Genomic DNA, 27,498 nt, shown 5'->3' on the forward strand with positions numbered 1-27,498 from the left:
ACTTACCACCAGTATCGTTTAGTAAATTCTGTGCGTCATAATTATCATCTGGTTCTGTTGACATAGCTGCAACAAAAAAGAAAAGTTGTATTTTAAAAAACGATCTACAAAAAATAAAAAATAAAAATAGGAGTGGTTTTCAAGCCGCTAGGTATAAAATACTTGACATTATCATATGCATCACTAAAATTATGAAGCAAAATATAAAATAGATATTTTTGGATTTCATGATTTTTGCCTACCATTTTGAAATATTCAAAGGATAAGTAATTTATAATCGAATATGTTACAAAACATGCTTTTCCTTTTACCTTTTGCCTTACAACTAAAACAAGGAAAAATATTTTTGGAGGCTTTTATCTTGTTGACCATTCTATCCGAAATTCCGATCAAGGATTTTGTCTGGATATGATGTTCACAGTAATCCAGGGTCAATATTAACAATTTGATATTGACAAATAAAACTCTTTCATTGAAAATTCCCTAATCTTAACGATTATTTCAATTTCGATTGAACTCGGCCAAATCTTATCGGATTCTCTTAGATGGTTTGTTTATATTTTTATTTACATTTTATCATCCAGATAGAAATTAATTCCGTAACTCTTTGCCACCAGAAGAACTACTTCTATATAAAATATTAAAAAACGTTTCAAGTTCAAGTGAGTTCAACGTTTCATCTAGATTTTTCCTTTTTTTAAATTATATAATTTTTACAAAGTAAAGAGAAAGGTGTTCTAGAAAAATCTCCTGGAGGTCATACTTTATGTACGTAAAATATTAATAACAGCCTTTAAAATATTGATAAAATAAATATAAATTTTAAAATATATGTACCCCCTTCATTTTTAATAGTGCAACTTAACTTTTTGAATACATTAAACTTATTTTCAGAATTGTAATTGCTGAGGTCAGACGCCAAACTTCATTTATGCTAACAGAATGTTGGCATATTTTAAGCTTAAGTTAAAGAGTATTTTCTAGTGGCTAATAGTGGAAGACAAAAGAAATAAATACGTAACTAATTTAAAGGGGAAACAGATAAAGGTTATATGTAAAACGTCTTGGTGCTCATTACTTTCACCTGTTTATAAACTGTACTTCAGATTGGTTCCTAATCTAATCTGTTCATATAAGGAAAGTATTATATAAAAACATATGTTCCGGGAACGAGAAAAATTAAATAATTTCTGAGCGAGGAATAGAATCGTGTTCCTTTGGGGATACGTTTTGACATGAAATAATAGCAAATGCCCGTATACAGAAAGACTTTGATATATTTAAATGCAAAGTTAAAAAGTTGAATAACGTTATCTACAGAGTTTTGCAGACAGATTTCTTCAAGTCACCGACCGATAAAACAATATTTTTATCTGTATATCAGTAATCGGTACGACTTTGTAAGTGGATATTTTACTGACAAAAATAATGGCAGTTGTAATTTAATTTTATTAGACAAGTAGAACTGTGTAGAATGAATTTTTACGTCTTATATTTCTCAGCCTTGTATTTGAGAGCTAGAAAATTTGTGGGTTATGAAAAAATTAAATTCGTGAAAAAGTTGATTTATTTTTAAATCAATTCTGCCCAGTGATTAATGAAGCTATATTTTGTAAATGCGGAGTGTAATTTTTCAAATAATGTAAAATTTAAAATAAGCAAATTTTCCCTCAAGACGAAATACATCACTTTTATTGTTGAATTGTTGAAATAAGAATAAATATTCAAAGAACAAAAAAATTGTATAAAAGTGCTTGATAATTAAATTTCATTCATATAAAAGTATTTTGGTGTCCCTTTTAAAAAGAAAAAACTAAGGCCAAAATGTAAAAATTTTGAAATTAAAAATCCAGAAATTGTTACTTGAGACAGCGTTGGTATGGTCTTTTAACTAAAATTTTAAAGCAATGCGAGGTTACAAGCAATCATAGGTAATTTTTTTAAACCAAAATGAATTTTTTTTTTAATTAATCTGTAATACACTAAATTGTTAATAAACAAAAATTATCCAAGTATACTACAAATAAATTATTCTTTCAATTTAACCTATACAGGGTGAATCGTCAGGAAAGCACCGAACTCCATAAGTGTCTTCTACACATGAAAATAATATAAACTATCAAATGTTTTATCCGATTTAATTCATTTTTTTTTCTTCAATTACACCTCTTGTACATTGTTAAAGAAAATTTTGTGTAGTACAAAATGTTCTTAACTTATCTCAACGAATCTGTGACGGTTTTCGTAGCATCTCTGCTTGCCGGGTACTTAACGAATTGAATTTTTTTTTTTTTTAAATAATTACGCTATAACTTGAAAACAAATGAAAATGGGATTACAAAATTTGGGTTTTTTTGGACACTCCTGGACCTAGGTACTTGCTCACGATTCACCCTGCAGCTTCCCTATAAAAAAACAATACGCATTATTATAAATACTATAATTTCAGTAATTATTACTAAATTATCATATTATATTGATAAGAACTGCACGCATATTTGAAATTTGTTACTATAATCCACGTTTCGATCAGTGACCTTCAAATCCATAACGTGATATTAACTAATCTGTGTCTTACATTACTACATACAGAATGTTTTTTAAATTAGTTTCCACCCTTATATTTTAAAAACGGATTGAGTTTATTCTGATCAAAATTTTCTTGCATTTACTACGAAATATTTGCTACGAAAAATATTTAGTTTTCTTAAAAAAAAGCAAACATAGTTGGTCCGAAGTTGATCCACAACTAAACACTATGTTTTCATACGACTTAAAAATGAACCCATCAACATCTTTTCGTTTTTTGATTTCCTATTTAGTTTTCGAAATATAAGGGTGGAAGTTTTTTAAAAAATCACTCTGTACATTGGTTCATATAAATCATACTAAAAAAAAAAGTTTGATTCGATAAGAAATAAAAATCATTTTTAAATTAGTTGACCGTATACTAATTTTTAATTTTTTTGGATTTAAACATTTCCAAAGCCCATTGTTATTGAATTTATTATATTATCAAGAGATTATTGGCCTCATAAGTATGAAAAGAAATCTTTGAATATAATATAGAAATTGAAATTTTGAAAGAATTAAGATTTTTTTAAAAATATGCAGCATGTTTCGTGGCCTTGTGGATCAATTTCCTGATTTTATTACGTTCCGTAGACCACTGCCTTCTTAGTATTAAATTTTTCAAAATTTATGAAGTTGAACTGTTGTATCATTTTATAAAACAGATTATTTTAAAAGTTCGAAAAAATGCTCTGTTTAGAGAAGTCCCTGAAAAAATGGATCGCGAACAATAAACATTTCCAGCCTGCTCTGATAATTTAAATTCATGCCAACCCTTATTTTTCAAAGTGAAACGTGTTTTTCGGAAACATTCTAACAATTGATGATGATGGATTGATAATTCAGTGAGTGGCGCCAGAGTCTCAGTTTTTGGACTAGGTCCTGATCTAAATTAATACCCGTTTAAGTAGTTTAATTTTGAAGATAATTTATACACTGTAATATATTTTTCCATATCAGTTTCACAATTGCCATTGAAATGAGTAATTATTGTTTCGTTATAATGATAATATTAATGAATTAAACAATTACATGTGTTAAATGATAACCTTAAAATATTTATCCAAGAAAATTACTGAGTATTACAAATTTTAAAAATGGCCTTTGTATGACCAAATGTTAACTGTGAAGATATGCGACATAAAAACAATAATTTGATTACTATACTACTTTTAGTTTATAACAATTATTTACAGAGTGTAATAGATAATATTTTACAGCTAAATAATGCATTTTATGAGGTGAATGTAATGAACTTTATGTAATAAATGATTTAGATATCACAATAATTTTCTCATCTTGATTGCATTCTGTATACAATGAATGTAGTGTTAAAGCAATAATGAAAAAGATTGAATTGAATTGCCTTGAATTTGAGTTGCATAAAACTCAAAGGTGTTTTAATTTATAATTGAAACTAACGAACTTTATTTCCATCACTTTTTTAACAAATTTATTTATTACCCAATACTTTACAAAAATTCACTCCATATAAGTTAAATAAAAACAGAATCATAGGTTTAAATCACAGACTTATAGAAAGTACGTCTCAAATATTCAGGGTGTCGAACTATGGGATTTGGTTTTATAGGGTGTCAAATATAAATTAGTTCTGAATTTGCTATTTAATTATATGTTTACTTAGAATAAAAACGGGATTTATCAGTTTTATGCTCCTGATACAATGAATAATTTTTCGAGCTTTCGATAATTTTTCTTAACAAAAAATTTCGTCTCAGCATATTGAAACCATAAAAGAAGTTTCAAATGTATGGTAATCAATTAAAACTTCCTGTGAAGAGTTACAACAAATTTTTCAAAGAAATTAAGCTACGGAATACTCTAATAAGACACAGTTCCATTGTAGGGAGATTCGGTCCTGTATGTCATAAATATTCATTATAGGCTTTATGACTTTTAAATAAGTGTAAAAGGCCAAATTATAAACACACTTAATTGACTATTTGATGCGTATTTTATTTTGTATGAGAATTAAATTAATTAGGTACATTTAAAATATTCTGACTTAAGTATTGTTATAAGTGGAAGTATACTTAACCTTGAACTAAACATATTTTTATGACTCTAGGTACAAACTTGAAATTGTCAACTGCGGTAATTGTCATAAAATTTGATTAACTAAATAATGAGATAAACAATTTTATAGACAAGAATAATAGGTAATTCTTTTATGATGCGTAATAATTTTTGTAAATAAATTCTTAAGTATTTGTTCTGCTTTTGTCACGATGTAGTACACTCGTTAATTGTTAATTAGCTTCGTTTAGTTTGATTTGAAACTTTAAAATAAACCATTGCCTACGCTATCGCCTAAATTTTACCATTGCCTACGCTTTCTGAACTGGGCGTTCGATAACACTGGCTAGTTGTACAAATGATTCGGAGTGAAATAATGTAAAATATAATTGACATGGTGTAACCGAGGTCGATTATCACAAGTTATTCCACTTTATAACAATTCAAAATCAAACTAAAATTTACTAAATGATTGTTCTGAGAGTGTGTTGATGTATTTTGACAATGATGTCATGTTTACTATACGTCACAAAATGTGCACTGAGCAAATATAAAAAAGGTGCCATACTTTTTTCTCTAAAATATATTTGGTGATATACGTGTGATATACCTATCAACAAAACCTTAAAATTTTTACTGATTTAATAAATATGGATACCCAACTTGTGCAGATTTTGTGACGTAGAGATGCGTGATACATATGTTTTTGAATTTGTATCATTTAGGTATGAACTGCCAAAAAATGAAAATCTAAGGTCATTTTAAATTTTTTCTCTATCTAGCAGCTTACGATCCACTAGTGGAGTTTCACCTATATGTTAGATGTTTGCATACATTTTTTACACTCGATAAGAAAAATATAATCTTAAAATAAAATAGATAGCATTATTCTTTTCTACCAACACCGAGAGTAAAAAGTCTATGCAAAAAGTCCACAGTCTTCCATTTCAATCATAAATTTAGGTAATATTATCCATACGAGTGAACAGGAAGGGTTCCATCAAATTCATGGCTATAATCATCTATATCACATTAGTTTCAAGTTGATCAAGCAACGAATGACAATGCATTCCTTTGGGAAGCTACGATTTTGATTACATATTACCTTAAAAACTCTAGCTAATACTGAATCCAGTGTTACCAAACCAAAATCTGTCTAGGTAGTAGATATGATTTAATAAGTTGATAGTTTTCAACAAATCCTTTTTAAAAGTTGGTAGTTTTAATTTTTCCGTTTTTTTTGCGCATTCCACCGTGGTGCCCCTCTGACGGTTACGGTCAATCAATACCAAAACTAAATCATTTACTTAATATTTTGAATAAACAATTTAGAATTTTTCTTCGATAAGTGTTTAATTAATGAAAGAGCAATGGAAACGTCGATAAAAACCAAAGAAACAAAATATTATGAGGCCTAGTTATTTATATTTTCACAGAATTTTATTACAATTTTTATAAAACATAAAAAGTTGGCTGATTTTCCTTGCGAGGTAATAGTTTCTAAAAATATACTCAAATCTGGCAGATCTATATAATAGTTGGTAGAATTGGCAACACTGCTGAACCTCAACTGGAAAAATCTTCAAAGTTTTGTAAAAGTCATGTTCTTTATTTAACTGTAGCTATTATAATCAGTATGACCAATTCTATTGTAAATAAACTAGTTTTGGAAGGGCGTTTGTGGGCACTTTTAGTTTTACAAAACTGGAAAAAAAAGTGGAATAATAAATACATGTTTCACACGGTAACGCTACGGGGCACAGTGAGTGTTTTACATTTGATAAAATAACCAATTTATTTAATTATTAAAAATTTTTTACTTGTAAGGTAAATAAACTTATAACTAAGAGAATTTATTCAAAAAAATAAATAAATTTGTTAAGTGTATACTAAACTTAACCATGTGGGAGTAAGCTTGCATTCTGACAAAGAATAATTTTAATTTTTTTCATTCAAGCTTTTATTTCCACGTTTTTTTTAGAGATATACAACTATTTAAGAAGATATTTCATGATAATTCATTCTTATTCTCTCTTTTTACGAAATCTACGAAGAATTTTCCGAAAATAAATTTTTACAAGGCAGCTTGCAATTTACTGAACCCTAAAACTAGTATATATAAAATAAAAAATAAATAAAAAATCACACTCAATAATCAATTAAAACCTTGGTCTTAATTCAATTTATTATTATAAATGTCTGTAGAATATAATGTATTGATTATTATTTAGATAATATCAAAAATTGTGCTAGTAATACAGAGAGTTTTTAAAACATCTACGAAGGAACTAACTTTAAAATAAGTTATTATTGGTCGCATTCCATTTCTTTTAGTTATTAGAATTGTCTTTGCGTCCTACGATAATTCCTGAAAAATGGTGTGTTTTTTACTGGCTCCAGAAAATCTTTTTCAGTGACTGGCATATTTTTAACGCGTGGCATGAAAATATTTTTTGAAAAAATGAAACGTTGGATTTTCGATTGTCTTTAAATTATGCATACTAAAAATGTCTGTACTTAAATGATAAAGTCTACCACCACTGAATTGAAAATTTTTTAGTGTTCCTTGAAGAGAACGCCTAATTATACCATGTATATGAAATATACCAAGGTATACTAAGTTTAGTCCCAAGTTTGTAACGCTTAAAAATATTGATGGTATGAACAAAATTTTGGTATAGGTGTTCATTTAATCGCTTAATTATTCCATTTCCGGTTGTCTGTCTGTCTGTCGTCTGTCCGTCTCTCATCATAATTACTCAAAAAAGAAAAGAGATATCAAGCTGAAATTTTTATAGCGTGCTTACGACGTAAAAAGTGAGGTCTAGGTCGTAAATAAGCAACATAGGTCAATTGGGTCTTGAGTACGTACCCATTTTGTAAACCGTTAGAAATAGCTCAAAAGTTTAAATTTAAAAAATGTTCCTTTTAAAAAAATAAACAACTTTTGTTTGAAACATTTTTTCGTAAATACCACTGAATACCCGTGAGAGCGCAAATTGTGTAGTATGTATTATATGGGTATATCCTTTATATATGTGTGACATGTAAGTATGTGTAATGTGACAGAGTAATCAACACTATCTATACACGGTATTTCAACAATAACTCAGTCAATTGTTTGTTTTCAGTTGTTTATAATAATTTTTGTAAAGAAAATATTTGCTAGAAAATATTTAGGTACCAACACAAAATTTCTGGAGGTTTATCTATCATCATTAAACATGCGTTGGGTTCAAATGCAGGTGGGGTCATAAAGTTAAAGTAAAACAAACAAACTTTTTACTAAATACCTTGTATTTGGTATTAAACCCAAATACTAAGTAAATAAGTATATATTCTTTCAAGGAATAAAATATTGCTGGTTATACCGTAAAAGTCAAAGACTAAATAAATACCCAAGATATATCATATCGTGTTTGGAATCAGTTGAGGAACCTTGATGAAAACATAACTTTTTTTTAAAAATATGTACATATTAGTCATTTTATTTTCAAAACCATTCGATGATCAGCATAGTTGAAATCGACAAAGGCAAAAAACACAACAGGACAGAAATATGGTGGAAGCGACGTGTATATTTTATAGTACAGTACAAAAATTGGATTTGAAAATTGAGCTTAAGCGTACAAGTATATCTTTTACCTTCAATATTGAATAAACTCTCTGTATATGAGTCTATATTGATGATTACAAATTAAATTATAATTTATTGTATTCTTATAATAAATAATTTACTTAAATTACATAATAATTCTATACCTGCAGTTCAATAGCTAATTACTATGTTACTAGTTTTATTGTTCGATAATATTAAAAAACAAAAAACAGAATTAAGTAGGTATTATTTATTTTGAATATTAAAAAGAACAAATTAAATAATACAAATACAAAAAATTAAAATTATAATCAACATTGGAAAAAAATCACTGACCGAGAAAATTATGTATCATTTTTTTATTTATAATAATTGAGGATTATTTTTAAAAAATATTTCCATTACGCAATTACATAATTGTTTTGAGTATTTAGATTAAATCCAAACGAATTATTTAGTTACTCTATTTGGAAAAATAAATTTTGAATTGGGTATATAATTGATGTGCTTAGTTCAATTTTTTTCTTAATAATTTTTCCAAAATAAGTAACCTTTTATAGTTTAAATATTGTATTGTCTCTATTTATATAATTGATATGTTCCGTTTAATTTTTTTTTTCTTAATAAGTCTTCCAAAATTGGTAGTCATTTATTTTTATTCGAATATTGTTTTTTTTTTTTTTTTTTTTGGTTTTGGTTCATTTTATAATAATATTAAACTTATGACTCTGGGAAAAGCAAAAATACAAGACAATTTGTGAACTGCACAAAAAGTATGATTAAAAATGGCACACTTTGGAAGTATTATTACCTACACAATTTACGCTGAACTGCACATTAAATCATGATTTATTTGAAGTGTTTAATGAAGATTCATGAATAATTCACAAATTTTGGCATAAATAGATTATAAGATAAAAGTTGTTAGTAATAAATTTTTACCATTCAAATTTTAGATTTGTTTCATACATCAAAAGTTCTCAATTAATTGAAGAAATGAAACTTCTAATTAAATTCAATGCATTTTAAGTATAATAAAATGATATTTAATTGAAAATAAACAAAATTCAGATTTCGTTACCAACATATTTTGAAATTCAAATACAGTAGAATCTCGATAAGTTAAAGTCCAAGGGAAACAAAAAATATTTTAAGTTATAGAGGTTTTTAGTTATCAAGGGTCTATGTTATTGAATGCATCAGAAGGATGGGTTCAATAAAATACTGAAAATTAAATACATATGTAATCATATTTATTCACATTACTTACATTACATAAAAATAAAACAACAACTAAAGGTTTAGTCTACTTATAAAAATCTGTGATTTTCTTTTGTTTTAAAAAATTCACTGTTTCTAAATCGATTTGATTTTCAATGACAAATAGAGAGGAGAATACATTATCTTCTATGTTGCTACACTGCTCTATAAATGATCGTACAGTTGTTTTGGCACTCTTTCAAAATGACTCATTCACACAATTTTATGTTATAGAGGTTGTGGAAACATTTCTTTTAGTTACTGAGGGCCTAACAGAAATTATTTATTTAAGTTATAGAGGTTGCGTATTTTAAGCTATAGGGTTTTGGGCTCTGATGGGAAGGGAACGTAGTATTTTTTGAGGTAACTAAGGTTTTTATGTTACCGAGGTTTAACTTATCGAGATTCTACTGTAATTGACTTTTTATCCAACTTTTTAATAGTTTTATTATATCAAACCTAACATTTCTCAGGGATAAAAAGTATCGCATGGGTTAACCCAGGTAGTAAACTACCTGAGTGCCGAAATTCATCAAAATCCGTTCTGTCAATTTTGCAACAAGCAACAAATCTAAAATCATTCAAATAATATACAAACTTTTATATTTATAATATTAGTATAGGATTATTTCAAATATTAATAAAAGTCAAGTGTTCGTTCATACACGGTGAATCAATTCTCTTCTCCGACTTTCTTGGCTCCTAAATAGTAAGCGTTGTGCTGCAAATCTCTAAGTTTGGTATAAGCGACATGATGTTATATGTATTATATCCATTAAATGTATAAAAATTAAGAAAAACGAACGAAAATTTTTTGAAAGTCGTAGAATTTTATCGGGCAGTGCCGAGTGTCACAGTTATTTTGCAGGCTATTCACGAAATATTTTTTGAATATCTGAATAAAGATAATAAATAGTTCAATAGAAACACTTAAAAACAAACGAGCAGAAAAGGGATGTTCTTTTATTACTTTTCATTTTAAAAAAAAGTTCGTGGTTGGTTGCTTTTTTGATCCCGCCGTTTTAAGTTGTTATTTGGGTAATTGGAAGAACAATGCGAGCTAATACGTTTCTTTTACCGACTTCAGTTCACTTAAGCAACAACAGATAGCGTTAGTACCAAGATCTCATACTTATCAACATCGTTCACTTATACACCAACAGATGGCGGTTGGGTATGCCAATCTGTTAACGAAATGATCTCTATTACAAACGAAAACATAGACGTATCTAAGTCAATATAACATTTGGTTCGAGGTGCCATATAAAAAAGACTACAATTTATTATTAAACATAATATTTCTGATTCTATTGTTGTAAATCGTGGATTTAATCAACACAAGATATTTACAGAAAACAATAACACGAAATGTTAATAATATGCAATTTAAATTATCATACAAGAAATTATTTTATCATCAACATGATAAAAAAATTTCCATTATACAAGCATCAAAGTTAAGCAAAAAATTGCAGATTTTTTGTAAATAAGCAAATGACTTTCACATGCCACAAAATATTATATTTTTAATATATCTGCAAAAACTAATGGTTGTGATGGAAATATTTACCATAATTCATCACAGATACAGTGTGCGCAGTCCGGAAAGTGAAATAAGTTACATTTTAACAATTTAGTCTCGCAGGCCCAGTTCCACAACGCAGAGCGGTGTGGAACGGGCGAACGAAAAGTGTGCGGATTACTGGACGGTTCAGTTTGCCAAATGTTCAAATTCAAAATACTGTATTGTATTGGAATTTTTCCGTTCTTTTTCAAGTCCGCTTACCCATGTAAGATTGGGACTGAATCTATACAATCATTAAAAGAAGAAGATGTGTATTTAGATGCAAACAAACAAATATTTTTTAAAATTCCGATAAACCCAATAATCGAATGATTTGATTATATGAATCCTTTTCATTATTTAACGGATAAATCATATTGAGATAACTGAAAATAATTTCGTTATAATTGATGTCTACTGTTTGTTATTTGTAATAAAACTAACTTTATTTTACTTAATGTAAGAAATAATAATTCTTATCAAATTTAACCTCATTTAATTATTATAATTATTTATTACACTAAATCAAAACAATTATGATTTCAGAAATTATTGCAAATATTATGAAAATTACTTGTAATAAGATCATACGGAGGAAGATATACCATCTAACTTTATGATACGTCGAAATTAAGTAAAATTTGTGAGCAGTAGAGTTCCTTCACTAAAGTCATATTTCCCCCACATTTAAAGTTTAAATTTAAAATTTGTTATTGTAAGATTAGGTTAGGCTAGGTTAGGTTAAGGTTAGGTTATAGTGGCTGTCCTCGAAGGACACACTTAGGCTATAGAGCCCACAACAACATTAGGCTATAGAGCCCACAGCTATTAATTAAATTAATTTTTGTTGTAGCGGCGGGAATCGAACCCGCCGTGTAGAAGGGTAAAAATGTCGAAAAAAACAGTTTTTCCACTGGTAATCACCTCGAAATCGCCGAAACGGGGACTAAAGTGTCTATGTTTTCGGGGAAAAATGACTAAAAATCGATTCATTGATGTTATTAAATTTAATTAAACTCATCACAAAAATGGCTATTTAACCCGAATCAATATTATTTGGATTGAAACTTCCTAAAGGTTCAGTTTAGCCAAAGCTGATTAATTTGACTTCGGGTATACTCCTGTTGACAGTTCAGAAAATATAAACGTAGAAATATTTTTCTGATTTAATTTATGATAGACGTGTATTGTAATAACAAATAATTTAAAATTTTTATATCTGATTACATAGAATTTTGTTATCAAAATTAATATGTTTTTAATTTTTTGGATACACTTCAATAGACTTATTAATTGGAAATCAATTAATATTGAAAATGTTGTAATTACTGACAATTTTTTCATTTTAATAAGGTTTTAAAATTTATGAAATTATATGAACTGAGGTCTGTTTTAGTTGATTTGTCTAATGTATTGATGTATATCGTTAAGAGTACCAAACCTTCGAGATTGTAAATAATACAAAAGATAAAAAAAATTATTAATTACCTAGCCAATAATAATATCAATTTGTGATTTGTTTTATTTAGAGATCAAATAATTATTCATGAACGATTAGATTAAATGAAATATCAGCTATTATACACTTCATGTGAGGCCCTACTTAGAAACTTATTAAAATATATACATAAATCCCTGTGTAACAAAAAAAAATTTTAAAAACGTCTCTTTTAATTTTGCTATCTACATTCATTGTTCGGCGCTATATAAATTTGAATGATTACTGCTTCACAAATAAACAAGACCGTTGACCATTTAAGGACCATCCCTCGGCAGATATAGAAAAAAATAAATTACTAGATAACGATCCGAATTTTTAGTAGTTATAGATAACGATACATGTAATTATATAAAACCAAAATTTGGGTACCTTTCCGATCAATTAAGAGAGTATTAATTAATTAAACATACACTATCTTGTGAGAAAGATTATGTTATGTTATTTAGTGTATTTTTAATTAATCAATACTCTCTCAACTGATCGGTAAGGTACCCAATTTTTTGATGATATAATAATATGTCTCGTAAACTATACTAGACTAAAATTCGGATCATTATCTACTAATTAATTTTTTTCTATGACTGCCGAGTCATCTAATATGTATAAAAATTATCAAAAAAGGAATAGCATATTTTTTTGTAGATCACATATAAAAAATACTATTTTCTAATCCTGTGATTTACTGGGTATTTAACACAGCAGTTCCGAAAAGACAAAAAAATGTGAATATTGTATTTTTCAAAGATGATCAAAAATTCAAATTATATTTTTTTGTTTTACAAAAAGTTTATTTAGCTACAGAATCTCAAAGATTCATTAAAACTATCTACATATTTCATGAATTATAAGACAGAAAAGTGAGTGACCTCATAAACCAAGCTCATTAATTCATTGCATTGTAAAAAAAATATATAATCCGATTTCATTTATATCAATGTCATAATTATTTTGAAATTTATTATTATTTTTTTTTTTTTTTGTGAAGTAAATAGACCATTTCTAAATTAGTAAAAAATTGTCATACATGTGTCCAAATGTCCACAAAATCTAAAAACCAATTATGGAATTATTAACCTGTCAACGTTTTGGTATTTTTATCGAAAATACTAATTTAAATATCCGATATTAAATTATTGGTCATTATTTTGTGTACAAACTTTCTCTTACATATAAACTAGTCAAAATTTTAACCGAAATTTTTAAATTATGTGATTTAAGACTCGCGTACAAAAAAAAATTAGCATCATTATTCAATCAACCGATGAATGGCACTGCAAACGCATTTATATTAATCACTCTTTCTACATTTCACTAATCTTTATGGGTGAAAATCTTAGTTTACAAATAACTAAGATTTCCCTAATGTTTGTTTTTTTCCTAATTGTTCTTTTTTCTAATTTAGTACCTATGTACCCATGTAGTCATTTATAAGTTTGGGGAACAAATTTTTAAAATAAACTCGTAATTTCTAGGTACAGGCCTTCTTAAAAGTAGTCTTTCTAAACTGATAGTTTGGCTCTAATAACTTCTTTCTAATTTGTATAGTGAAATTTGGAATTTTCAAGGAACGAAATTGAAAAACAAAAATTTGCAAGTAGGTATTTTAATTGGAACTTTGGTTTTTTGAAAAATTTTTCATGATAATTGCTGTAATTGATGATAACAAGATCAATTTGGCAGCGAGTTAAAAGGTAACTAAAATAGTTGAGAATGAAAATAGTGGCGCAATTCAATTAAAAATTACGAATTTTTAACCCCCCCCCCAATCCAAAAAGAGGTGTTCTGTTGAATTAGTTTGACTGCTGCGTATGTCTGTCTGACTGTCTATGTATCTGTGGGACCATAGCTTCTAAACGGATGAACAGTTTTTGATTTCTTCTTTTGTTTTGTTTGAAAAGTATTTTATTAAATTACCTTTCAAACAAAACAAAAAAATCAAGCTGAATTTTAATGGAGACTGTTCTTAGTTATGTTTCAAGTGCGAATTTGGAAATCCGTACCCGAAACAACTAAAAAAGAGACGGTGATCCTCTTCTAGCGAGCTTAGGGTTCCGTAACTGATCCGTTTATTGACAGTGTTTTTAGTTTTGAAAATTTTACTTGTATTATTATATTACATAAACAAAAGATAAAAGTTAAAATGGCGTCTACGACAGAAAAGTGTTTTTTTGCATAACGATTTTGAAAATAATTTTTTTCTCTCGAAAGCTTCCAAAATTAAATTTTTAAAGAATACACATATAATTCATTTTGAATAACGATAGGTACCGAAAATCGTTTTAAAAAGAAATTTTGTATTATTTCTTGATCTATATTTAGTTTGACGATTAATTCCGCCAAATTATAAATCACTGTTCAATATTTATGGTTATTTGAATATTTGTATGGTTATAGAGAAAAGGAATGTTATTTTTGAGCACAATTTTTTTACTTTTTAAATATTAGAAAAGTGTTTCGTAGGAATGAGACCTTTTTCGAGATAAAAAGAAGAAGGATCCTTGTCTATTTAATGTTCAGTTTTGATCGGAAAAAATAATAAAGAAATAAACAACCAGATATTGAGAAAAATTAATACATATGTAAGTATTTCAAATGTAATTAATACCATGATCAAAAAGCCCGATGAATTTTTTTCGAACTGAATAATTAATTTAGTACTCTCAGTAATCCGAAAACGTTAAAAAACCGACCGCTCCCTACCTCCGTGAGCGTACGATCACATAAAAATGATGTATATTTACATACTTCTATATACATGCATTTGTCTCTAAAATTCCTACAATCCGAACAAATCAAATATTGCGACACCACCAAGTGTTTATTGAGTCCGATTAACACAAATCTACTGTATTGGTAAATACAAATGATTTTAATATCGCGAGAAATAAATTTGACAATAAATTTATCAAACGATCTATCTGATGCAGAAGTGTTCTTACGTAAAAAAGCATATATTTTGAAAAATCATATGACTTTGAAGGACAGACTATCTTTTTCAAATTTTAATCGTTTAAAATTTATCAAAATAAACATTCAAATATGATAAACAGTAAAAACTGACTTGTGTACAATTTTTTTTAAAATTTGAAACAATAAAATTGTTTATACTTATTAATTTATTTATAATTACATATAAATATAAGATGATAAAATTAATTACTTGAAAATATAATTCAAAGAGTGTGTGCGCGGTTTTCATTTTCAAACGAGTATATAATTTGATATTTTAACAGCTTGCCAATGGAAATTTTTTATATTTTGTAAAGACCTCCAGTGTAGAAATTTTTACTAAACTCAAATAATAAATAAATTAACCTGAATAACATTCACATATATGTAATAAAAGTTTCAGAAAAGATGAAGGGAAATAATTACTTGTTAACATATTTTTAATCATATTAATATTAATGATAGATGCTGTTTTTTTTGAAATTCATAGAACAGTTTAAGAGAAGAATGGACACTGTTGAAGATAAAAACGTAAGCTAAATACATCCAACTACTAATTTTTGGTGTATGCATTAAGAAAATCCAATTTGTTCGGTTCGGAAAATCCAAATGATAACGTTTTTTTAAAAATATTTTGATTATACTGCGTTTTTAACATTTGTGTTATTACGCAGGGTTTATTCGTAAACTATATAAGGAACAGATTAGAAAATAAATTGAATTTTTGATTTTTGGAGTATTTTGGTTTCGATTAAATAAAAAAACCTCGTATCGAGTTCTATTTGTTTGTTTCCAAGGGAGGAATTTTTATTGGTTTTTGCAGCGAGGACAATTCGGAGCTCTTGATTTGTCCATTAAATATGAATAGGTCGTCTTATACAGCCCTATACGAAGACTGAAATGCCTGTTTAAAAAGATTATATTCCCGTATAAACCCGTATTAAGTGAGTTTGTTGGTATTTTTCTATTTTCTGAACTGTAGGCGGTGAAATTTTCTCTCAGTCTCCGAAAAATTTTGCAAAGTGTGTTTTATTAATACCATTTTCCTTTTTGCTGACGGATTTTCATTGCGATTCTTCTTATAGTTCCCTATATGAATATTTACTTCATGTATGCAAAGGTGAAAGGGTAATAGGAAAAAGTAGACCCGGGAAAAATAGTCCGAAAATTTCATAGACCCGGACCCTCTCAAAATTAAATTTTTTCCCATATATTGGCATTCTCTTTACCCTCTATTTACTTGTGTTCTGATGGTGTAACAACAATAGTTCTCGACTCAGCCATTTCAATACTTAATTCAAGAAAATAAGCAAGGCTGCCTAAAAATTAAAGTATAGAACCTAAAAATTTTTAAACCAAGAAAATTTGTACTCGCTATACATTTTTTTGTCTGATGAATTGCAACAAATCGATGCTATTCCAAAATGCAAAAATTTCTTTATGCAAAATATAATAAGGAATGCCATGAATTTGAGGAAATAATTTTGATGAGTAAGAACTATTAAATAAATAACTAAAATTAATTAAATTTTTAAACGGTAAAAAAGCATTTTATGAAAATATATTCCCGCTTAAAGTGTGCTTGATGAAGGGTCTCAAAAACAATAATATGATTGATTTTTGTATTACCTGTTGAAATATCATGATGTCCATGGAAGTGTTCATGATGTTTTAAATCCAAATTACGTTTAACCAAAATTTTTGAATGCATTTTTTAACTATATTCCAAAAAAATCACCAAAAACTTTAAGAGATGTATGTTGTTTATATAATTTAAATTTGTGTTTTAAAGTTCGCGTTTTTGAAGAACGTCACCGCACTTTTTTATAATTAATTAAATAATGATAATATTTATGTGCCATTAATTAATTTTTTTCACAAATTATTAATTACAAATGTTTTTTTACTGTGATAAGCTGAATTTACTTTTGCTGTTCGTGTGTACATATCTAACACAACGATGGCTTTTATCAGATATTATTAATCGTTTTCAAGATAATTTACTTAAATTATTTTTCGTGTAATTAATCTGTTTTACAGTCGCATACAATGATGATGAGAAAATTTCTATTTATAAACTGAAAAACAATATGATTTTTATATTTTATGGATTACAAACTAATTGATACGGAAAATAGGACACAAATGCTGTGAGTAGTTATCGTGTAAATGACTATGGTATCTATTTTATCAACCCCCGAACTAAAAAAAAGGAGCGTTATAACTTTGACCACTATGTGTATGTGTCTGTGTGTTTGTCTGTCTGTGGCATCGTAGCGCCTTAACTGATAATCCGTTTTAAGTTTTTTAGTTTCATTTGAAAGGTAATTTAACGGAGAGTTTCTTATGTTTCAAGTGCGAGCTTAGAGTTACATACCCGAAAAAACTAAAAAATTGGCGATGATCTTCAAAATCAATTCAGCTTGGAAAAGGCATGACATATTTTAACATATAAATAATTTCTATGGAAATGAATGGTGAAATAAACCTGACTCATAACATTTCGAAAAGTGAAATGGTAATATAATTAGGTAATTCAAAACAATAATTCAAAAGAATAAATTCAACTCAAATATTTCAACTATAATTAAAATATCTTAAAAAAATGATAGCTCTCTAAGAGTCTCATCACTTTGATATTGATTTAAGAAGGGGTGTTATAAGTTTAAAGTGTTTATCTGTGCGTCTGTGTGTTTCTCAGTGGCATCGTAGCCCCAAAACAATCGTACCGACTTGAGAACTTTTTATAGCTAAGTTTCCAAAACTCGGTTTACAAGAATTAAATCACATCTAATAAATATAATCAAAACTATCATCAAAATAGTACTGTAGTGAGGTCAGTGATAATTTTATACGAAACTATTTTGCAATCCAACTTCAGGTCGACCTTAACATATCTTCATTTCGTGCCCATAATATTAGTGGAAAAAAATATCTGAACAAATGTTCTTTTACACATCCAACGAAGTGATGGAACGACATCTCAATACTTCAGGAACGTCTACACAGAATGTATAGGATATATTTCATCGAGCTGAAAATGCTGTACAAATCAGTGTTACCGTGACCATATGAACTTAGAGAGCTGAGCTGTTTGTTTATTTTTAAACAGAAATCTTAATATTTGTTTGTTTTGTTACAAGTTAGTCCAAATAGAAACTTTTAAGAGCACCATTTTAAAGAGTCACAACTGAAATTTTAAAGAGCCAGAAGATTCAAAACTAATTACATTTTATAGATGCCTTCAAACGAATTGTAAAGAGCTTTGTTTTCCATGAAAAAAGGAACAATTTTTTGGCAAATACCTTGGCAGGCTTGGCAAATACCTTCCTAACTACCCATCCAAGTGGTAAAAGCCCTCCTCTCGTACATAATTAATAACTTCTCACACGATATACTATTCGATTCGAGATCGCAGTAAGGAACAAGTAATTTTACCCCGTACTAACGATTATATGGAATGATAAAATGTCATAAAAATTTGATATTTTTACATCTGCTTAGAAGTTAAAACAGGTAATATTATCTCTATATTATAAAAAACAGTCCAGTTGCATGCACGTGCATATATATTATTTACCAATTTGAAACCCAATCTAAATCAACCAGATATTGCTTCATTGATAATTCAATCCGAAATTGTAAAATTAAAAATGATAACTGTTATGACATAATAATAAGAGTAGGGGGTGACATTTATTATAAAATTAACACTAATTAATATTAACTAATTCCTGTGGATCTATCACTGATTATATCAAGCTGATCTATTAAAATTGAGAAAACTAATATGTCGAGATATAAACTTTAATTCCTGTTTTTTGTAAACTTTTATCTATCGTTTCAACTTTAATGTTGTAGAACCTAAAGTATCATTTTTTTGTTCAGCTCTTAGAAAATGTTAAATTTACACCTAAATAATGAAACACGTAAGCTTGGAAGTTTTTAAAACTCAGGAACACAGAATTTTAATTTACTTACACAAAAATTTAAAAACGCGTTGTCGTAAACAATGCTTATGACACTAAACTTTTTATTTAAAAACGATACTCAATTTGAGTCACAAATTCATACATTTAGGCATTAACATTTCATAAAAAATTACACTGTTGTTTCACTGAATTGGGAGACACTTGTTTCTTGAGAATCAAAAATACTTTTAAAAAGTAAATGAATTTTTTTAATTGTAATATTTGATCATATTCACGCGCATATAATATTTTTGGCCTTAGTACACGAGTGACTTTGCAAGCGGTGCGTATGTCATAATTGACACATGTAGATAATCCTCGTTTTTGTGTGTGATTATTTAATACAGGTACTAATAAATATTTATTATTAAACGAGTTAAGCCGTGCGATCTCTTACATATTATTTGATGTACTTAGACCGTATACTGCTTGTAATTGTATTTTAATAAGTATAATTTTATTATTTGTATATACATGTACAACTTAGTACAAGAAAATTTGATTGAACTGTAAATTTTTTTGTCACAATGCTTTTGAAACTTTCATAAAGAATTAATCTATTTGTTTACACTAAAACAAAGTTTTACAAGTTCCATTAATAAGTTTAAAATTAGTAGCAAGGCATGTAATATCACCTCTTTAATTGCATTGTTTTGAGAGAATACTTTTGAATACACGTTATCCTCACAGAGATTTCCCTATTAAGCTTCTTGGTACCAATCATATGCGTAAAAACCTTTATACGAAGTATTTCGAAAAAAAAACAAACCAAATTGTATAAAATAAAAAATTGTAATGAGCCAACACTACTTAGACTACTTATTATATTTTCCGATATCTAGAATAATTTTCAAAATATCGAAAATTTTGTTTATTTATATAGCTTTCGATATTGCGAAAACCGCATAAGCAGATATCGAAAAACTTTATTCTTATTTTTCGTCTACATTCGTGAAGTTATAACAAAATTCATCGTCAAAGTTCAAAATAAGCCTAATAAATAAATATATAATATTTATATATAAATGTATCTATCATCAATTAGTCGTAGTTTTTTTTGTTTTCAATAATTTATTTAGGTTTTAACTTAAATTCAAATAGTTTTTTTTCAACATATGATCCATTTACCGTTTTCCCATAAGACCAATGTTTAATTTTTTTGCTTAAATAGTCGGACCATCCTTAAAAAAGTAAGATAATAAAATATCTTACTTTTAAACTATTATTTATTAATATTATGAAATTTTTAGTTAGATGTTAATCCTGAAGATTCCGATCAGGATAATCGGACAAACAAATTAGAAAGAATCAGTTAAACTATAAATAAACTGTAGATGCCAAAGAATTACCGAGCTTAATAATGCTACTATTATTACTAAGATTCGTTGAATAAATGAAATTGTTCTGAGAAACCTTTTTTAGAAACCTGGCTCGCTTGCATATTATAAAATTAATTCGAAATCGAAAATCCGTTCGAAAGTAAGTTTTTAAGAGTAGGTATGCTAGATTTCTAACAATTTATCGAATAATATAAATAGCTTAAAAATTATATTGAATCAATTTTTATTGAACCAAGTGTACACAATGTATAGTATATAATATAGTATCGTCGTCATTAGTCTATTGACATTGATAACATTGGTTATTTATTACATTTCATAGATAAAACCTCTCAATATAAAATAATATGTGATTATTTCATTTTGTTAAAAAAAATATACTTATTCTTATTTTTCTTTTTATTATATGGGATATATTTAACGGAATTCTTATTTTTAAACGTCTTCACAAATATTTTTTATTGTACATTTTAGATAATATTGTTTTTGGATTTATACAAAAATAATGAAATCATGATTTTTATTCGATATTGAGTAATGTTGGTACAACACAGAATACCAGTTTTTTGTTTAGCGTTTTTTTTCTCGTTGAGAAAATAACAAAACCTTATACTCAATATATTGAACACAAATTTTAAATTCACCTATAATATAAATACAGTCAAAATCATTTATGACGACAACGAAGGGACAAACAATCGTAGCCGCTATAAGCAATATGTAAATACTATAGTGATACCCACCCGCTTCGCTGGGTTGAAAAGTAAAGCTGGTTTTAAAAGTAGATTGCCCCCGCTTATCCCCTTTCTATAACACTCGAAATAATGGTAAGGATTATTTTACACAGGTAAAGTATATGTATGGTTTTCTATTTTTTTAAATGTATAATAGTCGTAATTACTCATTGAGTACATAAGGAAAGGTGGCCGTGAAATAATTTATATTGACTATTTTTACATAAATCTGTAATTTATGGTAATGCCAAATTAAATAAATTTTTATTTTTTTAATTTTTTTTTTATTAATAGGAATTAATAAAATAACTTTATAAATTATATCTCATGTGTTATTCTGAAGTATGAGCTGCTATATTGCTGTACAGTTTCATTAAAAACCATTCGCTAGTTTTAGCGTGAAAGCGTTACAAACAAACAAACATGCTTACTTTCGCATTTATATTATACTAGGGATAATGAAATCATGATTTTCATTCGATATTGAGTAACAGTTTAATATTGGTTCAACACAGAATACCAGCTTTTTGCCTAGCGTTTTTTTTTCTCGTTGAGAAAATAACAAAACCTATAATACTCAATATTTTGAATACAAATTTTAAATTCACCTACAACAGAAATACAGCCAAAATCATTTATGCCGACAATGAAGGGGCCATCAATTGTGGTCGCTATTCGCACCGTGTGTGAGTTTTATTGTATGTATTGCATTTATGAACTTATATTTAAATAATAATATTTATGCAATTTGATTTCTTATTTTCACAATTTTGTATGCATTAAGTTTAATTAATTAGTGTTTTTCAATAATTTTAATTTGACATTTCTATAACATTTACATGTAAAGAATTGCAAATTAGTCATAACAACCTCCTTTATCGCCAAAATTTTTCACTGGAAGCGCTGGCATCGATTTTATTGTCCCTACCATGACTACGCACACAACGAATAGGCAATATGTAAATATTTATATCAAAGTGAGAGTATGTGTATGACAGACAGTACACATGCTTGTCGTTATAACTGATTCCAATAATAATTGGTCACTATAACTATAATAGTTAATAAGGAGTTAATAAGGTTCAAAATAATATTTTAATGTTGTTTTGTTTTAATGGAAATATATATGTAGTACATGTAAAAAAAAAGTTATAGCCGATGTGTCGACCTATAATTGTAAAGAAAATTTGTCGCTACAGCCGTTATAGCCCTTAATTCATATATGTGTTTATACAGAATTTAGGACGGAAAATTTCCATTTCGTCGTTATAATTGGTTCGTTCGTTATAGTCGATGTCATTAAATTTTGACTGTATATTAGTTTAGGTGTTTGAAATGTTTAATAGAATTGAAAAAATTTATTGTAAAATGCTGGTAACAGTTTCATAACTTCATAAATACTTGTTTAATGTAAATTAACGTTGACTAAAGCGTTCATTCTGAGCAGCGAGTTATAAAAGAATCAAAATTTACTATCGTGAATTTTATCAGAGGTATTTTTGACATAATATTTAAGCATCAAACACGTAATTTTGATAAATATTAGTCCCAAATTTTTGTATTTATGATAAAAGAATTTTAGATATTAAATGCTATTAACAAAAAAAAAACCGCCTGCTAAGTACCAAATTTTTTTATTGATACAATGTATCTGAAGGTACACCTATACATACGCTCGTGTATATAAAATCAGGGAACCAATGGATCATCATTTGGGTGTGATGATCTGTAATAATCAGTTTTTATTCATTATAGAATGTCTCCAAAGACGCAATGTATAGGTTGTGTTAAGAAACCAGTGAATTGTCGTTTTGGTGTGATTGCAGCAAATAATTTCTATTCATTTTTGTACAGAATGATGAGGCTATCAAATTTGTTTTATTATGGTACAATATCTCCAAAGGCACAACTAAATAAGTAGATATGGTCAGAGATTCATGCAGATATGGCCGGGTACATATTCGTGTTTTGGTGTAATCTGCCTGTAGTATCAAATTTCCTATTCCTCGTTGTTCATGAATCATGGACTGGGTCATGAATGAAAAATATATTTATTAATTATATTTTTCTGTAAATAACACCTTTATTGTTTTTTTATTTTAGAATAAAGTTTATGGAGGGGAACCAGACTATAATAAATCAATTAAAAAAATTCTGTTTATCATTTAATCTACTAAGTAAACAAATTATTAATTTATAATATTGCTAATTAATATGAATATTATAGTTTGAAAGAAATTAACTGTTTTCAATTTCAATTAATTCAATTAAAATATTTTTCATAAATTATCGTATGATTTCATCTTATCGTATTTGTTCTGTATTTATCAGTTATACACGATTCATGATTCTTGTATTTTATTCTCGCTCTATGCATATTGTTTCAGCATTTCCATACATCAAGTTTATTTTTAAAAATAAACCACTTAGATTTTAGTTGGCAGGATGAAAGATTAAGCGTACATTATTAGCAATTCTCATTAACCAGCGGACATCCAAAATTTATCACAAACACTTCAAATATTATCAGAATCATATTTTTGATGATTCTAAGATCACTTTACAGTGTTCTTAACCCCCGAACTAAAAAGGGCTGTTATAAGTTTGATCGGTATGTGTGTCTGTCTGTCTGTCTGTCTGTGGCATTGTAGCATGAAAATGGATGAACCTATTTTGATTTTTTTGGTTTTTGTTTGAAAGGTAATTTAATGGAGAGTGTTCTTGGCTATGTTTCAAGTGAAAATTTAGGGTTTCATACCCGAAGAAACTAAAAATTGGCGATAATCTTCCAAATTGGCTCAGTTTGGATAGGATTTAAGGAAAAAGGCAATTTAATGAAGAGTGTTCTTAGATATATTTCAAATGCGAGTTTAGGATTTCGTACCCGAAAAATTTGTAGGGGATTTTTTAAATTTTGTAAGTTTCACTTGTTTGAAATTAACTATTGTATTAACTAAGTTTATCAGTCAATTCCAAGCGTAAGTCCAAGGTAGCTACCATGCCTTCCGGCGTCTTTCAGCTGCTTTACAGCATCTTCTATAATTCCAATGTGACTTATGTTATGAGAGAAATAATAGGTGCTGTAAAAATATTATTAAAATATAAATCCGTTCAGAAAATTACATTCATTTTATTCTAACTTTGCTAAATAATGACACATAAAAAGCTTTGTCTATATATAATTGGATAATTAACTCATTAAAATAAAATTAATATTAATCATGATTAGAAGTTTGCTGTAAGAACTTAATAGTTGGATTAATGTTAATCACTAAAAGGCATAAAGATAGAACTTGCATTTTGAAGTATGACACATTTATTTCAAAATCATTTTATCATAGATTTAAGGTTGAGGAATATTTTTATCAGATAAAAAACATAAATAAGAATGATTTTAATTTTTTGTGTTGCAAGCGAAATTTATTCTTGGGGTGAACTATACCAAGAAAGCCAGCATTTGTGTGATTTTATTTTGAACTGCAGAGATTTAAAAAAAAAAAGAGCGAAATGTGTTCATGAACTTTTAATTTGAATATTTTTATTTATTTTTCTAATACTATAAATAGGTTTCGAACTAGCGCATGAGTAGCGGGCACCATAACCACAAGACCACGGCCGGATTAAGAATACTATTAGTATTTCAAGATGATAACCTATAAAAAGGGTAGGTCTATCAGGATTCCACAGCTACACATGACGAACTAGCAGCTTTTATAATTGAACCCTTACATGATGATTTTAATGAATATGAAACGGATGATTTGTTCTAAACTGGTACACAATATTTGTTATGTAGGAAAAATCACTTATGAAAGCTTCAAAAAAATTCACGATTCGTTTTTTAATTACAAAAATAACACAATTTTTCCATTAGACGTAAAACATTAAGAAGCCAATTTTGTGCAGGTTTTGTGACTAAACTAAACAGGCGATTTAAAAAAGATTTTAGCACAGTTTTAAAATTATAAGAAGAAAAAAAATCTCTCGATATTCGTCCCTAGTATTTTTAAATGATAATTTTAATTTTTTACAATATATTTAGTCTCAATTCTTTGAACATTATCTTTTTTTTTAACCATTTTTATTTGCAGTAATGAATTTGAATTATTGCGAAACATTATTTAAGTTGGCATGGGAGTTGTTTTATTGAAAGTTTACTTAAGAATTACTATCGTCTCAAGGTTATTAAGGTTTCTTTACATTTTTTCGCTACTAGCCCATTATAAAATCTGATATTTTTTCTGAATAATCTTAAAAATCATTATTTGTTTAAAATTTTCATTCATTAAGGTTTTAATTTCCATACAATTTCGATATTTGAAAATCTGCGAATCCAATTAAAAATATTTATGTTTTATTCGTACGGCGATGTGCAAACCGCTTGTTTGCTTTGACATGAATTACTCCCGGAAAAAAAGTCTTCTTCATGATACTAATTTCTTCGCAATTGAACCCAATTATTTATGGTAGTGGAAAATCAATAAGATTATATTAATCAGGAGCTCAATCAATGGAAAAAATTGTTTTTTTTTTTATAAAAATCTAATTTCTCTTTTTTATTTCAAAACCATGCATAAATATATAGAATTGATTCCCTTAATCATTTCAAAAATTATATTCGAATCCTTGCTAATTGAAGGCTAGCAAAAATTAAGATTTGATAGAAATAAACATTACACAGGGATGTTCAATATGATGTTACCAAGTAAATGAAGATATGTGGATTAAAAAAATGTTACCACTTGAATGAGTGAGACGTGTTTATATTTAGAACATCATATACAGCAAGCATGGGCAAACGTGGCTTGGAGAAATCCCTCAGACTTCTGTAACTAACAAACGAGTAAGACAGTCATAACCAGTGACTACCAAAAATACGAGTAAGACAGAGAGCCAAAATTTGTATTCAACCTATCTCATTACTATAAGAAAAACTGAGATAGGTAAAAGAGTCGTATACCCGTCTCGTTTCCTCCTCTATGAGCAATGCGGACTTGGAAAGAGACACATAATAAAGTTTATGGCACACAATAAAGTTATAACAATGGTGACTTCGACTTAAAATAACTCGCCCATGTCTGCACTTGATCTAGTCTCATTTATATCATGAAGAGGAATGGTCTTTACGCAACCATAAAAAAAACGCCGGCATAACATACTGATTTTTGGTCGATTTGTAGCAATTTTTGATAGTTTTTTTGGTCACGATTAGATTATCCAGATTGTGGTAGCAGGGGTGATACAAGAAGTCGAAAATTTTCAGGGAAAGGACACACTTTTCACGAACTGTTAACTATCGAACTTCTGAATCATTAGATGTCTCAAGAATTATGGCCAGTATTAATAATATTTACATTTCAGATAAATATTTTTGACCTCGAAAACGATTACGTACTTTTTAATTTAATTTATCATTTTTTTAAGCACGAGCACATTAGAAAATTGATATGAATTATTTAATCACTTTTTGGAAATAAGAAAATTTTGTAGTACAGAACAAAGAATGTTCTCTCTATTTTCACTAAACACTTGCACAGAAATCTACTCACAATAATTTGTAAATTCAAAATGGTAATTTCAAAATCGATATATATTTACTCGTATAAATTAATTTTGTTCTCGTTTTTTCGTTCGAATAAAACAAATAACATTCATTGCGATTAAAAAACGACGTTTCACATTTGATTAAATAAAATGAACTAAATGGTCACATCATTTAAGGTACTCAGTGACTTCAATAAGTCACTTAAGTACATCTTTATTTAGTATTAGTAAATATACGCTTTAGAAATATTATTTAAAAAAAAAAAAAAAAACTTTCAATTGTATATTAAAATCGCCTACGTTCAATTGAAAAATTACTTTACAACGGATAATTAACTCTATTATATAGAAGTTTGTACTCTTGTAGAGATGTCATTTTGCAAAATATATTAATGCAAATTAAATTATTACGTCACCAATAAAGAAGTG

At 27.7% G+C, this 27,498-nt stretch overlaps 1 protein-coding gene across 2 annotated transcripts in view; it reads right to left on the reverse strand.

The window, feature by feature from the left end:
* LOC123290904 overlaps positions 1-27,498 on the reverse strand; it is a 478,701-nt gene that overhangs the window by 259,293 nt on the left and 191,910 nt on the right. For both annotated transcript variants that reach the window (XM_044871275.1, XM_044871276.1), the window contains exon 2: positions 7-66. In XM_044871275.1, coding sequence (XP_044727210.1) covers positions 7-66 — 60 coding nt within the window. The remainder of the gene's footprint in view (positions 1-6; positions 67-27,498) is intronic.

The sequence above is a fragment of the Chrysoperla carnea genome, chromosome 1 (genome assembly GCF_905475395.1).
Source record: "Chrysoperla carnea chromosome 1, inChrCarn1.1, whole genome shotgun sequence".
Lineage (NCBI taxonomy): Eukaryota > Metazoa > Arthropoda > Insecta > Neuroptera > Chrysopidae > Chrysoperla > Chrysoperla carnea.